At 45.1% G+C, this 23,952-nt stretch overlaps 1 protein-coding gene across 1 annotated transcript in view; it reads left to right on the forward strand.

Annotated features, from left to right (window-relative positions):
• The window catches only part of dnase1l1l (deoxyribonuclease I-like 1-like), a 24,763-nt gene extending 1,299 nt beyond the window's left edge, over positions 1 to 23,464 (forward strand). Inside the window, exons 3-9 of the mRNA XM_042299777.1 lie at positions 4,250 to 4,338; positions 5,053 to 5,139; positions 5,293 to 5,420; positions 22,358 to 22,470; positions 22,621 to 22,778; positions 22,920 to 23,016; positions 23,131 to 23,464. Of these exons, the coding sequence (XP_042155711.1) occupies positions 4,250 to 4,338; positions 5,053 to 5,139; positions 5,293 to 5,420; positions 22,358 to 22,470; positions 22,621 to 22,778; positions 22,920 to 23,016; positions 23,131 to 23,211 (753 nt within the window). The 3' untranslated portion in view covers positions 23,212 to 23,464. The remainder of the gene's footprint in view (positions 1 to 4,249; positions 4,339 to 5,052; positions 5,140 to 5,292; positions 5,421 to 22,357; positions 22,471 to 22,620; positions 22,779 to 22,919; positions 23,017 to 23,130) is intronic.
• The last annotated feature ends 488 nt before the right edge of the window (positions 23,465 to 23,952 follow it).

Genomic DNA, 23,952 nt, shown 5'->3' on the forward strand with positions numbered 1-23,952 from the left:
AATATCCCATCAACAAAGAACCAAGCAGGGTGCCCGGGAGATAATGGCATCATGGTCTTTGGAGGAGATTAGGGAGAGAACATCCTGGACTTGGGATGACATAATGGCAGGAGACAAGAGCCTGCCATGGAAGCAGGTGGAAGCAGCGAAGGAGGGACAGCGATGAAGTCGGGAGGAAGGCCACAGAAATCCCAATAATGTTTTTGGGGGGCACATGGGGCACGTGTACCAGAGCCAGTCTGGGAGAAGAGGGAGAGTTTGGAGGAGAGAGAAATGGGAGAGTTGTTGAGTTGGTGGAGGATACACGGATTTTGCCCAGTTTGGTGCCACCTGAGTCAGCTCCCCATACTCGTCCTGAGAAGTGTGTTAAAGTTCCTGAACAATTAATGCTGGCTATACGCACCAGGTCTCCAGTGCGCCTTCACAGCCCAGTACGTCCTGTGCCATCTCATCGTACTCACCGTGTGAAGAGTGTCATCGTTCTGGTACAAAGTGTGCCGGTTCTATGCACCGTGTCTCCAGTGCGCCTTCACAGCCCAGTACGTCCTGTGCCATCTCATCGTACTCACTGTGTGAAGAGTGTCATCGTTCCGGTACAATGTGTGCCGGTTCTATGCACCGTGTCTCCAGTGCGCCTCTACAGCCCGGTATGTCCTGTGCCAGCTCCCTGCGCTTGCTGTGCGAAGTGTGTCATCGAACCGGTACCGTTGATGCCGGCTATACGCACCAGGTCTCCAGTACGTCTCCACAGCCCGGTCGTCCTGTGCCTGCTCCTCGCACTCTCCCTCAAGTGCGCTTTCCCAGTCAGGTGCATCCTTTTCCTGATCCTCGCACTCTCCCTCAAGTGCATCTTCCCAGTCAGGCATGTCCTGTGCCTGCTCCTCAAACTTTCCCTGAAATGCTTGTCCCCAGTCCAGTACGTCCTGTGCCTCCTCCTCGTACTCGCCCTGAAGTGCGTGTCACCAGCCCGGTACCACCAGTGCCGGCCCCACGCACCAGGCTTCCTGCGACGATCCCCAGTCCGGAACCTCCGGCGACGGTCCACGGTCCGGAACCTCCTGAGACGGTCTACGGTCCGGAACCTCCTGAGGCGGTCCATGGTCCGGAACCTCCTGAGACGGTCCATGGTCCGGAACCTCCTGAGACGGTCTACGGTTTGGAACCTCCTGAGACGGTAAACGGTCCGGAACCTCCTGAGACGGTCCACGGTCCGGAACCTCCTGAGACGGTCTCACGGTCCGGAACCTCCTGAGACGGTCTACGGTCCGGAACCTCCTGAGATGGTCTACGGTCCGGAACCTCCTGAGACGATCAACGGTCCGGAACTTCAAGGTCCATGGCTGGATCCGCAGGATGAGCGGGTACACGTCCCGCACCAGAGCCTACACGGACACTAGACGGAGGTCGGAGTCCGCACCTTTGGGGGTACTGTCACGTTCTGACTATAGAAAACCTGTATTTTCTATGGTAGAGTAGGTCAGGGCGTGACTAGGGGTTTTTGTTCTAGTTTATATTTTCTATGTGGGGTTCTAGGTTTGATTTTCTATGTTGGTGATTTGTATGATTCCCAATTAGAGGCAGCTGGTTATTGTTGTCTCTAATTGGGGATCATACTTAAGTAGCATTTTTCCCACCTGTGAATTATGGGATATTGATTATGTTTAGTTGACCGTTAGCACAGCATTTGTCGTCACGGTTCGTTTGGTCTTTATTATTTTGTATTTTGCTTAAATTTCACTTTATTCAATAAAATATGTGGAACTCTACGTATGCTGCGCCTTGGTCCGACCATCATTATTACGAACAATGTAACAGACAGCTACTACCAAACAACTAAACTAGTACGAAACAACCACACAGCTACTACTAAACAACTAAACTAGTACTAAACAACCACACAGCTACTACTAAACACCTAGACAGCTACTACTAAACAACCACACAGCTACTACTAAACAACTAAACTACTACTAAACAACCACACAGCTACTACCAAACAACTAAACTAGTACTAAACAACCACACAGCTACTACTAAACAACTAAACTAGTACTAAACAACCACACAGCTACTACTAAACAACTAGACAGCTACTACTAAACAACTAGACAGCTACTACTAAACAACCAGACAGCTGCTACTAAACAACTACTACTAAACAACCAGACAGCTGCTACTAAACAACTAGACAGCTACTACTAAACAACTAAACTAGACAGCTACTACTAAACAACTAGACAGCTACAACTAAACAGCTACTACTAAACAACTAAACAGCTACTACTAAACAACTAGACAGCTACTACTAAACAACCAGACAGCTACTACTAAACAACCAGACAGCTACTACTAAACAACTAGACTAGACAGGTACTACTAAACAACTAAACAGCTACTACTAAACAACTACTACTGAACAACTAGACAGCTACTACTAAACAACTAAACTAGACAGCTACTTAAACAACTAGACAGCTACAACTAAACAGCTACTACTAAACTAAACAGCTACTACTAAACAACTAGACAGCTACTACTAAACAACCAGACAGCTACTACTAAACAACTAGACAGCTACTACTAAACAACTAGACAGCTACTACTAAACAACTAGACAGCTACTACTAAACAACTAGACAGCCTCAACTAAACAACTAGACTGCTACTACTAAACAACTAAACAGCTAAAACTAAACAACTAAACTAGACAGGTACTACTAAACAACTAGACTAAACTACTAAACTAGACAGCTACAACTAAACAGCTACTACTAAACAACTAGACAGCTACAACTAAACAACTAGACAACTACTACTAAACAACTAAACAGCTACAACTAAACTACTAAACTAGACAGCTACAACTAGACAGCTACTACTAAACAACTAGACAGCCTCAACTAAACAACTAGACTACTACTACTAAACAACTAAACTAGACAGCTACTACTAAACAACTAGACAGCTACTACTAAACAACTAGACTGCTAGAAAACTACAACTAAACAGCCTTTAGTTGAGCTCAAAAGCCTTTATCTTTCGTTGGCTTTTCTACAGAAATATTTGGTGTTCGACTAGGATGCCTTAAAGATCGACCAGTCGATTGGCGACCACTGTGTTTCGTTCATTTTTGTTCTATTATCTAAACAATAGGCCATAATTGATTTTGGCCCAGGTATATTCCCACGTTCAAGGAGCTTTCCGTTTTGATTGGGTTATTTTGTCTAAAAACCTTTAGGCCTACCTATAAAAATGTGTAGAAACAACTCTGCATCTCTGCCTAGCCTGGCAAGACTGGCCAAACGGCTGTTTAGCATCCCCAGTGGCTCTGCAGGTGTGGAGAGAAAGTTCTCCGCTGTTGGCTGGTGTTGTGCCGAAAATCTCCCCCTGCCAGAATCCCCCTCACCTTCGTGTGAACGCACACGCACGCAATTCTTCATTGCTGCGACTTGCTTGCTAGTTGAGATTTCTGTTCACGTTAGGCTGCGTTTCATTTTATTTTCCTCCCCCTTCTAATTTCCTTAATTTTGTGACTAGAGTCAAGTTCTTTTTGTGGCACACATCCGAGTCAAATACTTTAAAATAGAACGAACTTCACGTCATCTCAGCCAAAAATAGGCAACCGAAATTAATAATGAATGTATGTGTGTTATATTAAACATAGAGGATGGAGTAAAATGTAGGCAAGCAATAAACATTTCAGAACAATAAGACATGGGAGAGATGACGAATTTTGGCTGAGATGACGCATTTATATTTATAGACTAATACACTTGAAGCAAATAGCCAAACCGAAAACTGCAGACATTACTAGTGCCTCCCCGCGATCACACCGACTAAAAAATGAAACGCAGCCTAACGTGATCAGAAATCTCAATTTGCAAGCAAGTCGAAGCAATGAAGAATTGAGTTCGTGCGCGTTCACGCGAAGGGGGGTGGACAGAATTCTGTCAGGGGGGAGATTTTCAGCACAACACCGGCTCTCCAAGCGCCATCGCATGAGTCTGAAGCTACAGACTGGTCAAACTCGTGTTTCTAAATACGAATTCTAAAAACGAATTCAAAGGCACTAATCCCCTGTGGATGCTTGGAGCGGTAGGAAAATACATGAAGCATCATGAGCGATGAGCCTGATTTCCAACTGCTCATCTCGGCTCACGAACTCTGGTCACAACTATTCTGTGTTCATTATTATGGTATTTTTGATATCCAACAATATAACCAAAAGCTGTTTCCCTCCCCTTCCCAGATTCTTGCTCGCTGTGACCTGTGTTTGATCCAGGAGGTTCGAGATGCAAAAGGTGAAGCCATACCTACACTGGTGAAGGATCTTAACAGGTACACAACAGGATCTTAACAGGTACACAACAGGATCTTAACAGGTACACAACAGGATCTTAACAGGATCTTAACAGGTACATAACGGGAGCTTAACAGGTACATAACAGGATCTTAACAGGTACACAACAGGATCTTAACAGGTACATAACAGGATCTTAACAGGATCTTAACAGGTACATAACAGGAGCTTAACAGGTACATAACAGGATCTTAACAGGTACACAACAGGATCTTAACAGGTACACAACAGGATCTTAACAGGATCTTAACAGGTACATAACAGGATCTTAACAGGTACATAACAGGAGCTTAACAAGTACACAACAGGATCTTAACAGGTACATAACAGGATCTTAACAGGATCTTAACAGGTACATAACAGGATCTTAACAGGATCTTAACAGGTACATAACAGGATCTTAACAGGTACATAACAGGATCTTAACAGGATCTTAACAGGTACATAACAGGATCTTAACAGGGATCTTAACAGGTACATAACAGGATCTTAACAGGTACATAACAGGATCTTAACAGGATCTTAACAGGTACATAACAGGATCTTAACAGGATCTTAATCAGGTACATAACAGGATCTTAACAGGTACAGAATGAATCCTTTATAAGATATGTACAGTATGTACAGATGAAGTCTTATCACGGTTAGGGTTCTAATCGTCACCTGATGTCTGTTTGTCATTCCACCATCAGCTTTGACAAATCGCATGCATACTCCTACGTGGAGAGTAAGAGACTGGGGAAGAAAACCTACAAAGAGCAATATGTCTACATTTACAAGTAAGCTGTTACATTTTTACACAGGCTTTACATTAAACTTTACATTTTAGATAAGAATCTTTAAAACACTGCAGCACTCCTAATTTCTAGTATACTCTCTCTCGTTTGATTGGTTGGTTGGTTGATTGATTAATTGGCTTGAATCATCTCTAGGAAAGATGTGCTGCAGGTCCGAGAGCATTGCCAGTATCCTGAGCTAGAGGGAGGAGAGGGGACGAATAACGACACTGAGGTTTTCTCCAGAGAGCCTTTCATTGTCCGGTTTCACTCACCCACTACCTGTGAGAACTTTCCATATATCAATCACCGTCTTAAGTTATAATGTCATATCATCTCATATCATGCCATTTGGAGATAGGAACATGCCATGTGTTAAAGGATTTTAGGATACCTTAGACAGATAGTCCTAGCCTGGTCTCACATCTGTTTGTGCTGTCTTGCCAGCCATGTGACCATATGAGGTTGTCAAGACAACAGTGTTGTTTTCGTGTCTACCTAAAGCAAGACCGATCCATGACCTAGACCGGGGGAGAGGGGGTGAGACCGATTCAAGACCTAAACCAGAGGGGGTGAGACCGATTCAAGACCGGAGGGGTGCGAGATCGATTCAAGACCTAGACCGGGGGGCGAGACCGATTCAAGACCTGGACCAGAGGGGGCGAGACCGATTCTAGACCTAGACCGGGGGGACCGATTCAAGACCTAAACCAGAGGGGGTGAGACCGATCCAAGACCTAAACCAGAGGGGGCGAGACCGATTCAAGACCTAGACCGGAGGGGTCGAGACCGATTCAAGACCTAGACCGGAGGGGGCGAGACCGATTCAAGACCTAGACCGGAGGGGGCGAGACCGATTCAAGACCTAGACCGGATGGGGGCGAGACCGATTCAAGACCTAGACCGGAGGGGGCGAGACCAATTCAAGACCTAGACCGGATGGGGGTGAGACCGATTCAAGACCTAGACCGGGGGGGTGAGACCGATTCAAGACCGGGGGAGACCGATTCAAGACCTAGACCGGGGGGCGAGACCGATTCAAGACCTAGACCGGGGGGGTGAGACCGATTCAAGACCTAAACCAGAGGGGGCGAGACCGATTCAAGACCTAAACCAGAGGGGGGGGAGACCGATTCAAGACCTAAACCAGAGGGGGTGAGACCGATTCAAGACCTAAACCAGAGGGGGCGAGACCGATTCAAGACCTAAACCAGAGGGGGCGAGACCGATTCAAGACCTAAACCGGAGGGGGCGAGACCGATTCAAGCCCGGGGGCGAGACCGATTCAAGACTGGAGGGGGCGAGACCGATTCACGACCAGAAGGGGGCGAGACCGATTCAAGACCTAGACCGGAGGGGGCGAGACCGATTCAAGACCGGAGATGGGGGCGAGACCGATTCAAGACCTAGACCGGATGGGGGCGAGACCGATTCAAGACCTAAACCAGAGGGGGCGAGACCAATTCAAGACCTAGACTGGAGGGGGGGACCGATTCTAGACCTAGACCGGGGGAGCGATTCAAGACCTAAACCAGAGGGGTGAGACCGATCCAAGACCTAAACCAGAGGGGGCGAGACCAATTCAAGACCTAGACCGGAGGGGGCGAGACCGATTCAAGACCTAGACCGGAGGGGGCGAGACCGAATCAAGACCTAAACCGGATGGGGGCGAGACCGATTCAAGACCTAAACCGGAGGGGGCGAGACCGATTCAAGATCTAGACCGGAGGGGGCGAGACCGATTCAAGACCTAGACCGGGGGGAGAGACCGATTCAAGACCTAGACCGGAGGGCGGCGAGACCGATTCAAGACCTAGACCGGATGGGGGCGAGACCGATTCAAGATCTAGACCGGAAGGGGGCGAGACCGATTCAAGACCTAGACCGGAGGGGGCGAGACTGATTCAAGACCTAGACCGGAGGGGGCGAGACCGATTCAAGACCTAGGGGGGGGACCGATTCAAGACCTAAACCACGAGGGGGTGAGACCGATCCAAGACCTAAACCAGAGGGGGCGAGACCAATTCAAGACCTAGACCGGAGGGGGCGAGACCGATTCAAGACCTAGACCGGAGGGGGCGAGACCGATTCAAGACCTAGACCGGAGGGGGTGAGACCGATTCAAGACCTAGACCGGAGGGGGCGAGACCGATTCAAGACCTAGACCGGATGGGGGCGAGACCGATTCAAGACCTAGACCGGATGGGGGCGAGACCGATTCAAGACCTAGACCGGAGGGCGGCGAGACCGATTCAAGACCTAGACCGGATGGGGGGCGAGACCGATTCAAGATCTAGACCGGAGAGGGGCGAGACCGATTCAAGACCTAAACCGGAGGGGGCGAGACCGATTCAAGACCTAAACCAGAGGGGGCGAGACCAATTCAAGACCTAGACTGGAGGGGGCGAGACCGATTCCAAGACCTAGACCAGGGGGAGCGATTCAAGACCTAAACCAGAGGGGGTGAGACCCATCCAAGACCTAAACCAGAGGGGGGCGAGACCAATTCAAGACCTAGACCGGAGGGGGCGAGACCGATTCAAGACCTAGACCGGAGGGGGCGAGACCGATTCAAGACCTAGACCGGATGGGGGCGAGACCGATTCAAGACCTAGACCGGATGGGGCGAGACCGATTCAAGATCTAGACCGGAGGGGGCGAGACCGATTCAAGACCTAGACCGGAGGGGGAGAGACCGATTCAAGACCTAGACCGGAGGGCGGCGAGACCGATTCAAGACCTAGACCGGATGGGGGCGAGACCGATTCAAGATCTAGACCGGAAGGGGGCGAGACCTATTCAAGACCTAGACCGGAGGGGGCGAGACTGATTCAAGACCTAGACCGGAGGGGGCGAGACCGATTCTAGACCTAGACCGGGGGACCGATTCAAGACCTAAACCAGAGGGGGTGAGACCGATCCAAGACCTAAACCAGAGGGGTCGAGACCAATTCAAGACCTAGACCGGAGGGGGCGAGACCGATTCAAGACCTAGACCGGAGGGGGCGAGACCGATTCAAGACCTAGACCGGAGGGGGGGTGAGACCGATTCAAGACCTAGACCGGAGGGGGCGAGACCGATTCAAGACCTAGACCGGAGGGGGCGAGACCGATTCAAGACCTAGACCGGAGGGGGCGAGACCGATTCAAGACCTAGACCGGAGGGGGCGAGACCGATTCAAGACCTAGACCGGAGGGGGCGAGACCGATTCAAGACCTAGACCGGATGGGGGCGAGACCGATTCAAGATCTAGACCGGAAGGGGGCGAGACCGATTCAAGACCTAGACCGGAGGGGGCGAGACTGATTCAAGACCTAGACCGGAGGGGGCGAGAGCGATTCAAGACCTAGACCGGAGGGGGCGAGACCGATTCAAGACCTAGACCGGGGGACCGATTCAAGACCTAAACCAGAGGGGGTGAGACCGATCCAAGACCTAAACCAGAGGGGTCGAGACCAATTCAAGACCTAGACCGGAGGGGGCGAGACCGATTCAAGACCTAGACCGGAGGGGGCAAGACCGATTCAAGACCTAGACCGGAGGGGGTGAGACCGATTCAAGACCTAGACCGGAGGGGGCGAGACCGATTCAAGACCTAGACCGGATGGGGGCGAGACCGATTCAAGATCTAGACCGGAGGGGGCGAGACCGATTCAAGACCTAGACCGGAGGGGGGCGAGACCGATTCAAGACCTAGACCGGAGGGGGCGAGACCGATTCAAGACCTAGACCGGATGGGGGCGAGACCGATTCAAGATCTAGACCGGAAGGGGGCGAGACCGATTCAAGACCTAGACCGGAGGGGGCGAGACTGATTCAAGACCTAGACCGGAGGGGGCGAGACCGATTCAAGACCTAGACCGGAGGGGGCGAGAGCGATTCAAGACCTAGACCGGAGGGGGCGAGAGCGATTCAAGACCTAAACAGGAGGGGGGCGAGACTGATTCAAGACCTAGACCGGAGGGGGCGAGACCGATTCAAGACCTAGACCGGAGGGGGCGAGAGCGATTCAAGACCTAGACCGGAGGGGGCGAGACCGATTCAAGACCTAAACCGGAGGGGGCGAGACCGATTCAAGACCTAGACCGGAGGGGGCGAGACCGATTCAAGACCTAGACCGGAGGGGGCGAGACCGATTCAAGACCTAGACCGGAGGGGGCGAGAGCGATTCAAGACCTAGACCGGAGGGGGCGAGACCGATTCAAGACCTAGACCGGAGGGGGCGAGAGCGATTCAAGACCTAGACCGGAGGGGGCGAGAGCGATTCAAGACCTAGACTGGAGGGGGCGAGAGCGATTCAAGACCTAGACCGGAGGGGGCGAGACCGATTCAAGACCTAGACACCTTGAACGGAAAAATGTGAGTTCAACTCAAGATCATGAATGTAATTTTGTCAAATCGACACAATAATAAGATTTCAACAAGTCCAGGATTTCCAAGTTCATATTTCAGAAGAACATATGGATTCTTCAGACATACAGAATGGTGAAAATAATTTAGTTCTGAACTGATTTCCCTAGTTAAATAAAAACAATTATATCGGTCTGATGTGTTTTACAAAAAAGTGCACTCCTATATGGAGTGCGCTGGTATTATGGGCGCTGTCTTTACAGTATCACGATTCACACATCCTTGGACGTGTCACACCTTTTTTGGTGATAGTGTGATAGTGATGGTGTTAGGCTACCATAGGGTTGTGTGAACAGTGTGGTTGTGGTTGTTGCTTTGGGTATTTTATTAGGATCCCCATTAGCTGCTGATAGTGTGATAGTGATGGTGTTAGGCTACCATAGGGTTGTGTGAACAGTGTGGTTGTGGTTGTTGCTTTGGGTATTTTATTAGGATCCCCATTAGCTGCTGATAGTGTGATAGTGATGGTGTTAGGCTACCATAGGGTTGTGTGAACAGTGTGGTTGTGGTTGTTGCTTTGGGTATTTTATTAGATCCCCATTAGCTGCTGATAGTGTGATAGTGATGGTGTTAGGCTACCATAGGGTTGTGTGAACAGTGTGGTTGTGGTTGTTGCTTTGGGTATTTTATTAGATCCCCATTAGCTGCTGATAGTGTGATAGTGATGGTGTTAGGCTACCATAGGGTTGTGTGAACAGTGTGGTTGTGGTTGTTGCTTTGGGTATTTTATTAGGATCCCCATTAGCTGCTGATAGTGTGATAGTGATGGTGTTAGGCTACCATAGGGTTGTGTGAACAGTGTGGTTGTGGTTGTTGCTTTGGGTATTTTATTAGGATCCCCATTAGCTGCTGATAGTGTGATAGTGATGGTGTTAGGCTACCATAGGGTTGTGTGAACAGTGTGGTTGTGGTTGTTGCTTTGGGTATTTTATTAGGATCCCCATTAGCTGCTGATAGTGTGATAGTGATGGTGTTAGGCTACCATAGGGTTGTGTGAACAGTGTGGTTGTGGTTGTTGCTTTGGGTATTTTATTAGGATCCCCATTAGCTGCTGATAGTGTGATAGTGATGGTGTTAGGCTACCAAGGGTTGTGTGAACAGTGTGGTTGTGGTTGTTGCTTTGGGTATTTTATTAGGATCCCCATTAGCTGCTGATAGTGTGATAGTGATGGTGTTAGGCTACCATAGGGTTGTGTGAACAGTGTGGTTGTGGTTGTTGCTTTGGGTATTTTATTAGGATCCCCATTAGCTGCTGATAGTGTGATAGTGATGGTGTTAGGCTACCATAGGGTTGTGTGAACAGTGTGGTTGTGGTTGTTGCTTTGGGTATTTTATTAGGATCCCCATTAGCTGCTGATAGTGTGATAGTGATGGTGTTAGGCTACCATAGGGTTGTGTGAACAGTGTGGTTGTGGTTGTTGCTTTGGGTATTTTATTAGGATCCCCATTAGCTGCTGATAGTGTGATAGTGATGGTGTTAGGCTACCATAGGGTTGTGTGAACAGTGTGGTTGTGGTTGTTGCTTTGGGTATTTTATTAGGATCCCCATTAGCTGCTGATAGTGTGATAGTGATGGTGTTAGGCTACCATAGGGTTGTGTGAACAGTGTGGTTGTGGTTGTTGCTTTGGGTATTTTATTAGGATCCCCATTAGCTGCTGATAGTGTGATAGTGATGGTGTTAGGCTACCATAGGGTTGTGTGAACAGTGTGGTTGTGGTTGTTGCTTTGGGTATTTTATTAGGATCCCCATTAGCTGCTGATAGTGTGATAGTGATGGTGTTAAGCTACCATAGGGTTGTGTGAACAGTGTGGTTGTGGTTGTTGCTTTGGGTATTTTATTAGGATCCCCATTAGCTGCTGATAGTGTGATAGTGATGGTGTTAGGCTACCATAGGGTTGTGTGAACAGTGTGGTTGTGGTTGTTGCTTTGGGTATTTTATTAGGATCCCCATTAGCTGCTGATAGTGTGATAGTGATGGTGTTAGGCTACCATAGGGTTGTGTGAACAGTGTGGTTGTGGTTGTTGCTTTGGGTATTTTATTAGGATCCCCATTAGCTGCTGATAGTGTGATAGTGATGGTGTTAGGCTACCATAGGGTTGTGTGAACAGTGTGGTTGTGGTTGTTGCTTTGGGTATTTTATTAGGATCCCCATTAGCTGCTGATAGTGTGATAGTGATGGTGTTAGGCTACCATAGGGTTGTGTGAACAGTGTGGTTGTGGTTGTTGCTTTGGGTATTTTATTAGGATCCCCATTAGCTGCTGATAGTGTGATAGTGATGGTGTTAAGCTACCATAGGGTTGTGTGAACAGTGTGGTTGTGGTTGTTGCTTTGGGTATTTTATTAGGATCCCCATTAGCTGCTGATAGTGTGATAGTGATGGTGTTAGGCTACCATAGGGTTGTGTGAACAGTGTGGTTGTGGTTGTTGCTTTGGGTATTTTATTAGGATCCCCATTAGCTGCTGATAGTGTGATAGTGATGGTGTTAGGCTACCATAGGGTTGTGTGAACAGTGTGGTTGTGGTTGTTGCTTTGGGTATTTTATTAGGATCCCCATTAGCTGCTGATAGTGTGATAGTGATGGTGTTAGGCTACCATAGGGTTGTGTGAACAGTGTGGTTGTGGTTGTTGCTTTGGGTATTTTATTAGGATCCCCATTAGCTGCTGCAACAAAAAAGCCACAGCTTCCTGGGGTCCAACACAGAACATGAAATAAGACATAATACAGAATGTTAATAGACAACAACAGCTTAAGGACAGAACTACATCAGTTTAAAAAGACATATCAAAACATACATACAGACTATCGAGGTCAAATAGGGGAGAGGCGTTGTGCCATGAGGTGTTGCTTTATCTGTTTTTTGAAACCAGGTTTGCTGTTAATTTAAGCCATATGAGATGGACGGGAGTTCCATGCAATAATGGCTCTATGTAATATTGTATCACGACACAAGGTGAAACCCAGATGGAGACACAGGAGGCGGTGGTTGGAGTCTTACAATGTTTATTAATCCAAAAAGGAATAGGCAAGAGAATGGTCGTGGACAGGAAAATAGGTCAAAACCAGATCAGAGTCCAGGAGGTACAGAGTGGCAGACAGGCTCGTGGTCAAGGCAGGCAGAATGGTCCGGCAGGCGGGTGCAGAATCCAGAAACAGGCATGGGTTAAAACCGGGAGGGCTAGAAAAAGGAGAATAGCAAAAATGCTGGTTGACTTGGAAAAACATACAAGATGAACTGGCACAGAGAGACAGGAAACACAGGGATAAATACACTGGGGAAAAATCAGTGACACCTGGAGTGGGTGGAGACAATCACAAGGACAGGTGAAAACAGATCAGGGCGTAACAATATTGTAGCTTTCTTTAATTTAATCTGGATTTAGGGACTGTTGTTGGACTATGGGGACTTTGTTGTTGGACTATGGGGACTGTGTTATTGGACTATGGGGACTGTGTTGTTGGACTATGGGGACTGTGTTGTTGGACTTGGGGACTGTGTTGTTGGACTATGGGGACTGTGTTGTTGGACTATGGGGACTGTGTTGTTGGACTATGGGGACTGTGTCTCTCCTTATTAATAGTGAGTGAGCAACATTCAAACAATCCCCCCACTCTTTCCTACCAGCCAGATGAGCTGGAGCAGAGCGAGGAGCAGAGAGTGCCCAATTTGACTGGAGCCCACTCCAGTAGCGCTTACCTCAGGAGCTCAGGGCATGCCTGCCCCAGCATGCAATTGTAGTCTAATTGTGAGCTGATGATAGGCCCTTGCTTTAGCTACTCTCATAGAGTTCGCTAAAGAAACTTTATTTTTATTTTTAACACGTGCTAAATCAAGGTGAAAGATGAGGTCCAAGAGCAAGAGAAGGACTGTGGTGATGTAGTGTCCACTGGTATGTTTAAGGCTTGGATGCCACCTGCTGGTATGGTGCTAAACTGTTAGATTACAGACCGGATGCTGTTGTTCTATCCGTGGGAAATGACAGTTGTTACATGCTGGCTACATGAAACATCCACAACTAAATCATTGTGGAATCTGAAAAGACGTCTCAAAAGTATGCTGGAATAAAGGAATGAGGTGGGTAGATAACTACGTGTGTTATTGTAGAGAGGTGTTTATAAGCTAAAAATCTGATCTCTTAAACTTCTCGTTCATTTTCGTTATTATCTATACAATAGGCCATAATTGGTTTTGAAACAATAGGCCTGGCATATTCCCACGTTCAAGGAGCTTTCCATTTGATCTGCCCAGCCTGGCAGGAGTGGCCAAGGGGGGTGTTTCGCATCCCTAGTGTATCTGCAAGTGTGTAGAGGAAATTCTCCGCTGCTGGCCGGTGTTGTGCCGAAAATCTCCCCCCTGCTGGAATTCCCCCCCTTCTATTTTGTGGCTAGAGTCCAATACTTTCTGTGGCACACAGAGTCAAATACTTTCTATAGAACAAACTTAGGCATCGGAAATTAATAATGAATGTATGGGTGTTATATTAAACAGAGAGAGTAAAATGTTGGCAGGCAAGGGCGCCATACAAGCTAGAACCGCCATATACACTTGAAACAAATATCCAAACCGAAAACTGCAGACACAAATGCTTTATGCTACTAAGATCAGTGAAATGGAGGCTAAACTGACAACGGAGTGAATAGCAGAAATCTCAACTAGCAAGCAAGTCGCAGCAAGGAAGATCGCCAAGGAGCGGATTCTGGCAGGGGGAGATTTTCAGCACAACACCTGTTCTCCTTGCACCATCGCATGAGCCGGAAGTCACAGACTGGCCAAACTCGTGTTTCTAAAAATGAATTCAAGATGAAGGAAAAAAGAAACCGCACACTGTTCTTGATAGTATAACTGATATTTAATAAGCGTACGTATCGGCCTCAGTCAGAGCTTTTGTGAGTTTATTTTTAAATTAGCACCCTTAAGTAGACCTAGCCCCACCCACATCCGTTCCACGCGTCGAATGGGGTTGCAGGCGAAGGAAAAACAAATAAGTGCTACCAAATATAACAATATGCATTTTATAAATATTCAAATAAAGTGTGTAAATACGATGTATTAAACACGTCTGTAAAACCACAATGAGGACATAGACCTACCGAGCAAGTTTTCATTAATCATTGGGTACATCGTACGAAAAACATCAGGGTAATCTTAAATAGGGGCAAAATTCATGTTCAAATTCACAACATAACATACATAGGCATTTCAGCATTAAGTCCTTTAGAAAATAATGTCTGAGGGTGAAAATCTCAAAACATTATCTTTTACTCAGGGTATTATTAATATCACCTCGCCTGTCTGATATCTTAACTTTCTCAATGCCACAAAATCTAAAGGTGGAAATGTCATGCTTCAGGTCATTAAAATGTACTGCGACTGAATAATCCCTGTCCTTTCTCCTGGTTTAACTTTTATGTTCACTGATTCTCTGTTTGAGAGAACAAGAGGTTTTTACCTACATAGCATAGCCCACATGGACATTTAATAATGTAAATAACATGGGTGGTGGAACACGTAATAATGTCATTTATTTGGAACCGTTTTCCTGTATGTGGGTGGCAGACATATTCACACTTCATCATATTGTTGCACTGTGCGCATCCTCTGCATTTAAAGCTACCATTTGGAAGAGGGCGTAAAAGAGTTTGATACTATCAAGAGCAGTGTGCGGTTTCTTTTTTCCTTCATCTTGTTCTCCTCTTTACCATGCACCTGCAAAAAAATTGCTCAGATGTGCGAGTGCCTTTTGAATTTAAAAATGAATTTTAAAAATAAGATGAATTCAAAAGGCAATAATAAGTCATTTTTGGTTTAATTTGTAGGCTATTTAATTCTAAGTAAGTCACAGCCTATATGCGCAATGTATAGACTATAATTATTTAATACAACGAAATGTTGTTTAAATGCTGCGCGCTTTATGTCTCCACCAGCCAATTATGTCGAGTTCGCAAATACTTCACAATGTATTCATTTGTAGGCTATAGCCTTGAACTCATTGAAATAATATAGCCTTAATAATTCATTTCCGTTCCTTCTTAGGCTCCCTGTCTGGCTCCTGACCTATCTAGAGTGTTTATTTAATGTATCCTTTATTTAACTAGGCAAGCCAGTTAAGAACACATTCGTATTTACAATGACGGCCTACCAGAAGGTAATTGGCATCCTGCGGTGACGGGGCTGGGATTAAAAATTAAAAATCTAATAAAAATATAGGACAAAACACACATCACGATAAGAGAGACACCACAACACTACATAAAGAGAGACCTGCATGGCAGCAACATATGACAACACAGCATGTTAGCAACACAACATGACAACAACACGGTAGCAGCACAACTTGGTAGAAGCACAAAACATGGTACAGACAACAGCACAAAGAGTAAGAAGGTAGAGACAACAATACATCACGCGAAGCAACCACAACTGTCAGTAAGAGTATCCATGAGTGAGTCACAGAATGAAGAGATGGAGATAAAACTGTACAGTTTGAGTGTTTGTTGCAGCTTGTTCCCGTCGCTAGCTGCAGCGAACTGAAAAGAGGAGCGACCCAGAGATGTGTGTGCGCTTTGGGGACCTTTAACCGAATGTGACTGGTAGAACAGGAGTTTATATGCTGTTTAAAATGACATGTAGCCTATTTGAAATGGTGTACGCTTCTTACATTCACCTTTTCATGTCTATTCAAATAATTTTAAATCCATATGGTTTAGTGTCAATACTTAAATACCAAATGGTAGATCCAGGTAGTCACAAAAATAGATGGGTGCTGGTTAAATTGTGATTTTAAATTAATGGAACGAAATTGTAACGGGATTTCTTTTAGTATGGAGCAGTTTTTAACAGAGCCGTAGTAAAGGACATGGAGCGGTGCGCGTGAGTGATGAGCTGTATTTCCAACCACTCAACTCCGCTGAGCTACCAGCGAGAGAGACAAAGTTTTGAGGATATTTTTCAATTAAAGTAAAGAACAGTAATGTTATGAGTAAAGTAGGAGGCCCAGCTTTCAATAGGCGTTAAGATATTGTTTCATGAATGTGTCTATATTGGGCTCCCGAATGGCGCAGCGGTCTAAGGCACTGCATCTCAGTGCTAGAGGCGTCACTACAGACCCTGGTTTGATCCCGGGCTGTATTACAACCGGCTGTGATCGATCGGGAGTCCCATAGAGCAGCGCACAATTGGCCCAGCATCGTCAGGGGAGGGTTTAGCTGGGGTAGGCCTTCATTGTAAATAAGAATTTGTTCTTAACTGACTTGCCTAGTTACATAAAAAAACATATATATTTGGCCTGGTGAAGCAGTTTTATGCGTTGACTGAATGAAAGCTGATAATTACTGTATGAGTTTTTTTACTCCTTCTACTTCACCAGCTGTCACCTGCAGCTCTATGGTGAGAAACATCTCAGTTCCAGGGGTGGGTGGGGGGAACCCTATACTATCCTGGAGCTTGAGTACAGGTCATTACAAGGCTGCTTCCTACCATTCTACGACAGCTGCTGGGGCTGACACTGGCGGGCTGACGCTGTCGTAGTCCATGTTGGGGTCAAACGACATTAGGAGGGGTATAGCTCAGAACTGCTGAAAATTGATTTTAAAGAACTGATTCTAGGTCTGAAAGATTAGTTATTGTTTTGAAGGGGCCAATTATTGCCCAATAACATGTGCCGTTGCTGTGAAATACTGGCATTACTAAGTCTACTGTAGCGTTGTTGACCTCTATAAATAACACCTTCTGGAAACAGAACGTGTTCTACAGAAATGATGGGAGTCCATCCAAGTCATCTTGGCTCCTGGACCCTGTCCGCGCATTTCAAGGCTGCGTTGAGACAATGACTTACCAGTGAACCAAAACCCTGCTGAGATGATCCCTACCATTGTGTCGCTGAGTTGTCATAGTGCTGCTGTCTGGGTTTGGCCGGGGGACGTAATTGTAATATAAGAATTTTATTCTTAACTGACTTGCCTAGTTAAAAGTAAAAAAAATATTTAAGAAAGTTGTAATAATCTGCGAGCTGTTGACTAGAGCCAAAGTGCCAAGACTAGAGTGGCCACATTCGCTATATAACGCAACATCAGTTGGGACAAGGCGATGGAAACCCATTTGACTTTCGCGTATTTTATTCAACCGCACAAATTGTTTTTATGTGCGAAGCGGTCGTTGGCAATAATGTAAGCAACCTAATTTATGTCCCCTCTAATTTATGTCCCCTCTTTATGTCCCCCCACTCCCCTGAATACCTCTGTTAATACTACAGATATTGTATGCAGTAATCTTGCGCCTATGAACCTGAGTTATACTGTTAAGTACTGCAGTGCATCTCCTCCTCATGGACTGTACCAGATTTTCCAGTTCTTGCTGTGAGATGTTACCCCACTCTTCCACCAAGGCACCTGCAAGTTCTCAGACATTTCTGTGGGGAATGGCCATAGCCCTCACCCTCCGATCCAACAGGTCCCAGACGTGCTCAATGGGATTGAGATCTGGGCTCTTCGCTGGCCATGGCAGAACACTGACATTCCTGTCTTGCAGGAAATCACGCACAGAAAGAGCAGTTATGGCTGGTGGCATTGTCATGCTGGAGGGTCATGTCAGGATGAGTCTGCAGGAAGGATACCACATGAGGGAGGAGGATGTCTTCCTGTAACGCACAGCATTGAGATTGCCTGCAATGACAACAAGCTCAGTCCGATGATGCTGTGACACACCGCCCCATACCATGACGGACCCTCCACCTCCAAATCGATCCCGCTCCAGACTACAGGCCTCGGTGTAACCCTTATTCCTTTGACGATAAACGTGAATCCGACCATCATCCCTGGTGAGACAAATCCGCGACTCGTCAGTGAAGAGCACTTTTTGTGAGCCCTGTCTGGTCCTGCGACGGTGGGTTTGTGCCCATAGGCGACATTGTTGGTGAGGACCTGCCTACAAGCCCTCAGTCCAGCCACTCTCAGCCTATTGCGGACAGTCTGAGCACTGCATGTTCATTAATTGTTTAGGGTTCATTGAACAAGCATGGGAAACAGTGTTTAAACCCTTTACAATGAAGATCTGTGAAGTTATTTAGATTTTTACGAATTATCTTTGAAAGACGGAGTCCTGAAAAAGGGTGTTTCTTTTTTTCTGAGTTTGTGAGAAATCCTTGATAATTTGTGACATCAACAGAGAGGTACATTTTCTGGGTGACCTGAATATTGACTGGCTTTCATCAAGCTGCCCACTCAGGAAAAAGTTTCAAACTGTAACCAGTGCCTGTAACCTAGTTCAGGTTATCAGTTAACCTACCAGGACATTTACAAACAGCACAGGAATGAAATCATCAACATGTATTGATCACATCTTTACTAATGCTATAGAAAGGTGCTCGAAAGCCGTATCCAGATCCATTGCTTGTAGTGATCACAATACAGTAGCCACATCTAGGAAAACCAAAGTTCCCAAAGGCTGGGCCTAATATAGTGTATAAGAGGTCATACAATACGTTTTGCAGTGACTCCTATGTTGAAGATCTGTGGTGTATAATGAGGAGCAACCAGACGCTGAACTAACGCTAAACATTCACCCATTAAGAAAATGACTGTAAAAACAGTTAAATCACTGAGGATTAATGAGGAATTGAAAAATTGTATGGTTGAGAGGGATGAGGCAAAGGAATGGCAAATAAATCTGGCTGCACAACCGTTTGGCAAATGTACTGTAAATTGAGAAAATCATGTGACTAAACCCAACAACAACAAGAATAAAACTGTACCATAAAACAAGATACATGATATAAAGAATGATGTAAAAAGCTTTGGAGCACCTTAAATTAAACTTTGGGCAAAAAGGCGAACTCGGCTCCATCATTCATTGGGGCGGCAGGGTAGCCTAGTGGTTAGAGCGTTGGACATCATTCATTGAATCAGATGGCTGAACAGGCATTTGTCACATTGAAAATAAGAAAAACCCTAGTAAAATAAAGGTAAAAATTAAATTAAAAAAATTGAATCAGATGGCTCATTTGTCACAAAACCCACTGATATTGCCAACTACTTTAATTATTTTTTTTATTGGCAAGATTAGCAAATTTAGACATGGCATCACAGCACATAACATGACAGCCACAAATTCTGAACCTTCATATCTAAGCATTACTCACCAAATTATGAAGAAAAGAAAAAACGTAATTTTGCAACGTGAAGTGAGTGTGTAAGAGGTGAAAAAATGACCTGACAACTTGGATGAAAAAATTACTGAGGATGATAGTGGATGATATTGAGGATGTAGTGGATGAAAATGATAGTCGATATTGAGGATGATAGTCAACAATGACGATATTGAGGATGATAGCCATATTGAGGATGATTACAGGATGATAGTGGATGATAAGGATGATAGTGGACGATATTGAGGATGATAGTGGATGATATTGAGGATGATAGTGAGGATGATAGTGGACGATATTGAGGATGATAGTGGACGATATTGAGGATGATAGTGGACGATATTGAGGATGATAGTGGATGATAGTGGATGATATTGGGATGATAGTGGATTATATTGAGGATGATAGTGGACGATATTGAGGATGATAGTGGACAATATTGAGGATGATAGTGGATGATAGTGGATTATATTGAGGATGATAGTGGATTATATTGAGGATGATAGTGCCATATTCCTACTAGCCATCTCTTCAATCTATTGAGCCTATTGAGGATGATAGTGGACAATATTGAGGATGATGGCAGTGCCACCCTCAGGCCTGTGCCCTCAGGCCTGGAGGGAAGTAAAAGTCATTCCACTACCCAAGAATAGAAAAGCAGACTTTACTGGCTCAAACAGCCGAACAATCTAACACGACTCAGGATAAGACCCAGATGCAGACACAGGAAGCAGACCGTTTGAATCTCAGATGTTTATTACAAAACAGGGGACAGGCAAACAGCAGGTCAAGGGTCAGTAATCCAAGGCAGAGTCAATATGGGACAGAACGGCCTGCAGGCTCAGGGCAGAACTGGGACGACTAGAAAACAGAAACTAGAGATACTGGAAAACGGGAAAACACGCTGGTAAGACTTGACAAGATGAACTGGCAACAAACCAACAGAAAATGCAGGTATAAGTACACAGGGGATAATGGAGGAAGGTGGGAGAACCTGGTGGTGGGTGGAGACAAGCACAAGACAGGTGAAACAGATCAGGGTGTGACACAATCAGCCTGTTACCAACCCTTAGTAAACTTTTTGGGAAAATGGTGTTTGACCAGATATTTCACAGTAAACAAATTAACAACAGGTTTTCAGCATGCTTATAGGGAAGGAGAGAAATTGAGAGAAATTGATAATAAAAAGATTGTGGGAGCTGTTTTGTTAGACTTCAGTGCAGCTTTTGACATTATTGATTATAATCTGCTGTTGGAAAAACTGATGTGTTATGGCTTTACATCCCCTGCTATACTGTCAATTGAGAGTTACCCGTCTAACAGAACACAGAGGGTGTTCTTTAATGGAAGCCTCGCCAACATAATCCAAGTAGAGTCAGGCATACCCCAGGGCAGCTGTTTAGGCCCCTTTTACTTTTTTTTCAGTCTTTACTAATGACATGCCACTGGCTCTGAGTTAAGTGTCTATGTATGTTTTTTAACCTTTATGCATGCTTTTTTAGCATTTTCTTAATGCTGATGACTCAACACTAAACACGTCAGCTACCACAGCAAGTGAAATCACTGCAACACTTAACAAAGAGCTGCAGTCAGATTCAGAATGGGTGGCAAGAAATAAGTTAGTCCTCAATATTTCAAAAACTTAAAGCATTGTATTTGGGACAAATGATTCACTAAACCCTAAATCTTGTAATGAATAATGTGGAAGTTGAGGTCAACTGTCATGGTCAAAACCTATTGATGCAACAGTAGCTAAGCTGGGGTCTTTCCATAATAAAGCGCTGTTTTGTCACACCTGGACTACTGTTCAGTCGTGTGGTCAGGTGCCACAAAGAGGGACTTTGGAAAATTACAATTGGCCCTGAACATGGCAGCACAGCGGGCCCTTAAAATATACACCGAGAGCTAACATTAATAACATGCATGTCAATCTCTTCTGGCTCAAAGTAGAGGAGGGATTGACTTCATCACTACTTGTTTTTGTTAGAGGTATTGACATGTTGAATGCACAGAGCTGTCTGTTTAGACTACTAGCACAAAGCTCAGACACCCATGCATACCCCACAAGACATGCCACCAAAGGTCTCTTCCAAGTCCAGAACAGACTATGGGAAGCACACAGTACTACATAGAGACATGACTACATGTAACTCTATTCCACATCAAATAACTCGTGCAAGCAGTAAAATTAGATTTAAAAATAAATAAAAAACAGATAAAAAATCTGCAGACTGTGAAGAGACACACACACACACATTCACATGATAACATATGCACTATACAACATGTACACATGGATTTTGTGTTGTAGATATGTAGTAGTAGAGTAGTGGCCTGAGGGAACACACTTAATGTGTTGCGAAATCTGTTGTGAAATGTAATGTAATGGGGATCCATAATAAATACAAATACAAATATTCCGCTGGTCTTGGGAGGAAATGATAAGTCCCACTGTCCGAGACCGAGTCAAAACTGAGTAAAAATGTATCCGATCCGACACCGAGACAAGATCATGACACTCAACATGTGGTCTCGAGACCAGACTCAACAACACTGTCAGAAATAGATCTGGGACAAGGGATCTGGGACAAGGCTAAGATACTCCTATCAAACTCCCAAAATGATAAATGATATAAGAGGAATTTCTTTTAAATCTCTCCTGCAGTGGTGAAGGATTTTGTCTTGGTGGGCCAACACACCTGTCCCAAAACGGCAATGAAAGAGATCGATGAACTCTACACTGTTTTCAATGGGATCTGCAAGAAGTGGAAGACTGAGGTTAGTTGGTTTAAATCATTGATGTCAGATAACATTTACTAGAAGCTCCCCATATTTCTAGCATCTTATTCCTTCCTCTTTCTCTTGATATTAACTAACTATTTTGTGTTTATTTGTTTGATACGGGTCATCCGGGTCATCTTCCTCTAGAATGTGGTGATCTTAGGGGACCTGAACGCAGCCTGCAGCTACATCACCATCAAGGGCTTTAGAGCTGTGCGTTTGAGAAGCGACCCCAAGTTCCGCTGGCTGATTGGAGATGAACAGGATACAACCGTTCGGCAGAAGACACACTGCGCTTACGACAGGTCAGTGACCCATACAATAGAATCATTGTAGAAGACTTGGATGTGTGCTGGTACATGTGTTTTGTATGTTTATCTGTGGGTGAAGCTTCTTCTTGCTGTAATCATGATATGTCTCCTCTCTCTCTATACGTCATACTCCAGGATAGTTATTCATGGCAGAGAGATGATCTCTGGGATAGTTCCAGATTCAGCTAAACCCTTCAACTTTAAAGAGGAGTTCCACCTTACTGAAGAAGAGGTAACTTAACTTCTCAGACATTTTAAATCAGTTGATATGTATAATATAAGTTTAAATTAACCTGTATTCTTTTTTTGATTGACCGATTTTGATTATGTGTTTGTTTACATTTAGGCCTTGGAAGTCAGCGACCACTTCCCAGTAGAAGTTGACCTGAAGCCCATCCATCGCTATCTCCTGCGCCATGAACTTTAGCCCCCACTGCGCCATCAACATTACCAACAACCATTGCAATCATGTTTTTACTCCCAATTATTTCAGTTGTATTTATTTATTTCAATTTATTTTAGGTACTTAAATTCAATTATGTAGGAGTTTAGAAAAAAATTAAGAGTGATTTTTGTTGGAATTTATACTGTACCAAACTGTATATATTATTAAGGAAAATAAACAAACTATGTCTTTGTCTGCACAGAGACTAATAAATGTAATATATTGGATATCTAAATATTGTGATGTAGAATGAATTCTACTTTGGATTAATCTCTAACTCAGACTAACATAAGGAAATCAGTCAATTTAAATAAATTCATTAGGCCCGTATCTATGGATTTCACATGACTGTGCAGGGGCGCAGCCGTGGGTGGGCCTGGGAGGGCATAGGCCCACCCACTGGGGAGCCAGGCCCAGCCAATCAGAATGAGTTTTTCCCCACAAAAGGGCTTTATTACAGACAGAAATACTCCTCGGTTTCATCAGCTGTCCTAGTGGCTGGTCTCAGAAGATCCCGCATGTAAAGAAGCCGGATGTGGAGGTCCTGGGCTGGTTTATGGTAGAGAAATGAACACTCAATTCTCAGTTAACAGTTCTGGTGGACATTCCTACAGTCAACAATGCAATTGCACACTTCCTCAAAACTTGAGACATCTTTGACATTGTGTTGTGTGACAAAACTGCACATTTTTAGAGTGGCCTTTTATTGTCCCCAACACAAGG

This window comes from Oncorhynchus tshawytscha, linkage group LG16 (assembly GCF_018296145.1).
Source record: "Oncorhynchus tshawytscha isolate Ot180627B linkage group LG16, Otsh_v2.0, whole genome shotgun sequence".
NCBI classification, from domain to species: Eukaryota; Metazoa; Chordata; class Actinopteri; order Salmoniformes; family Salmonidae; genus Oncorhynchus; species Oncorhynchus tshawytscha.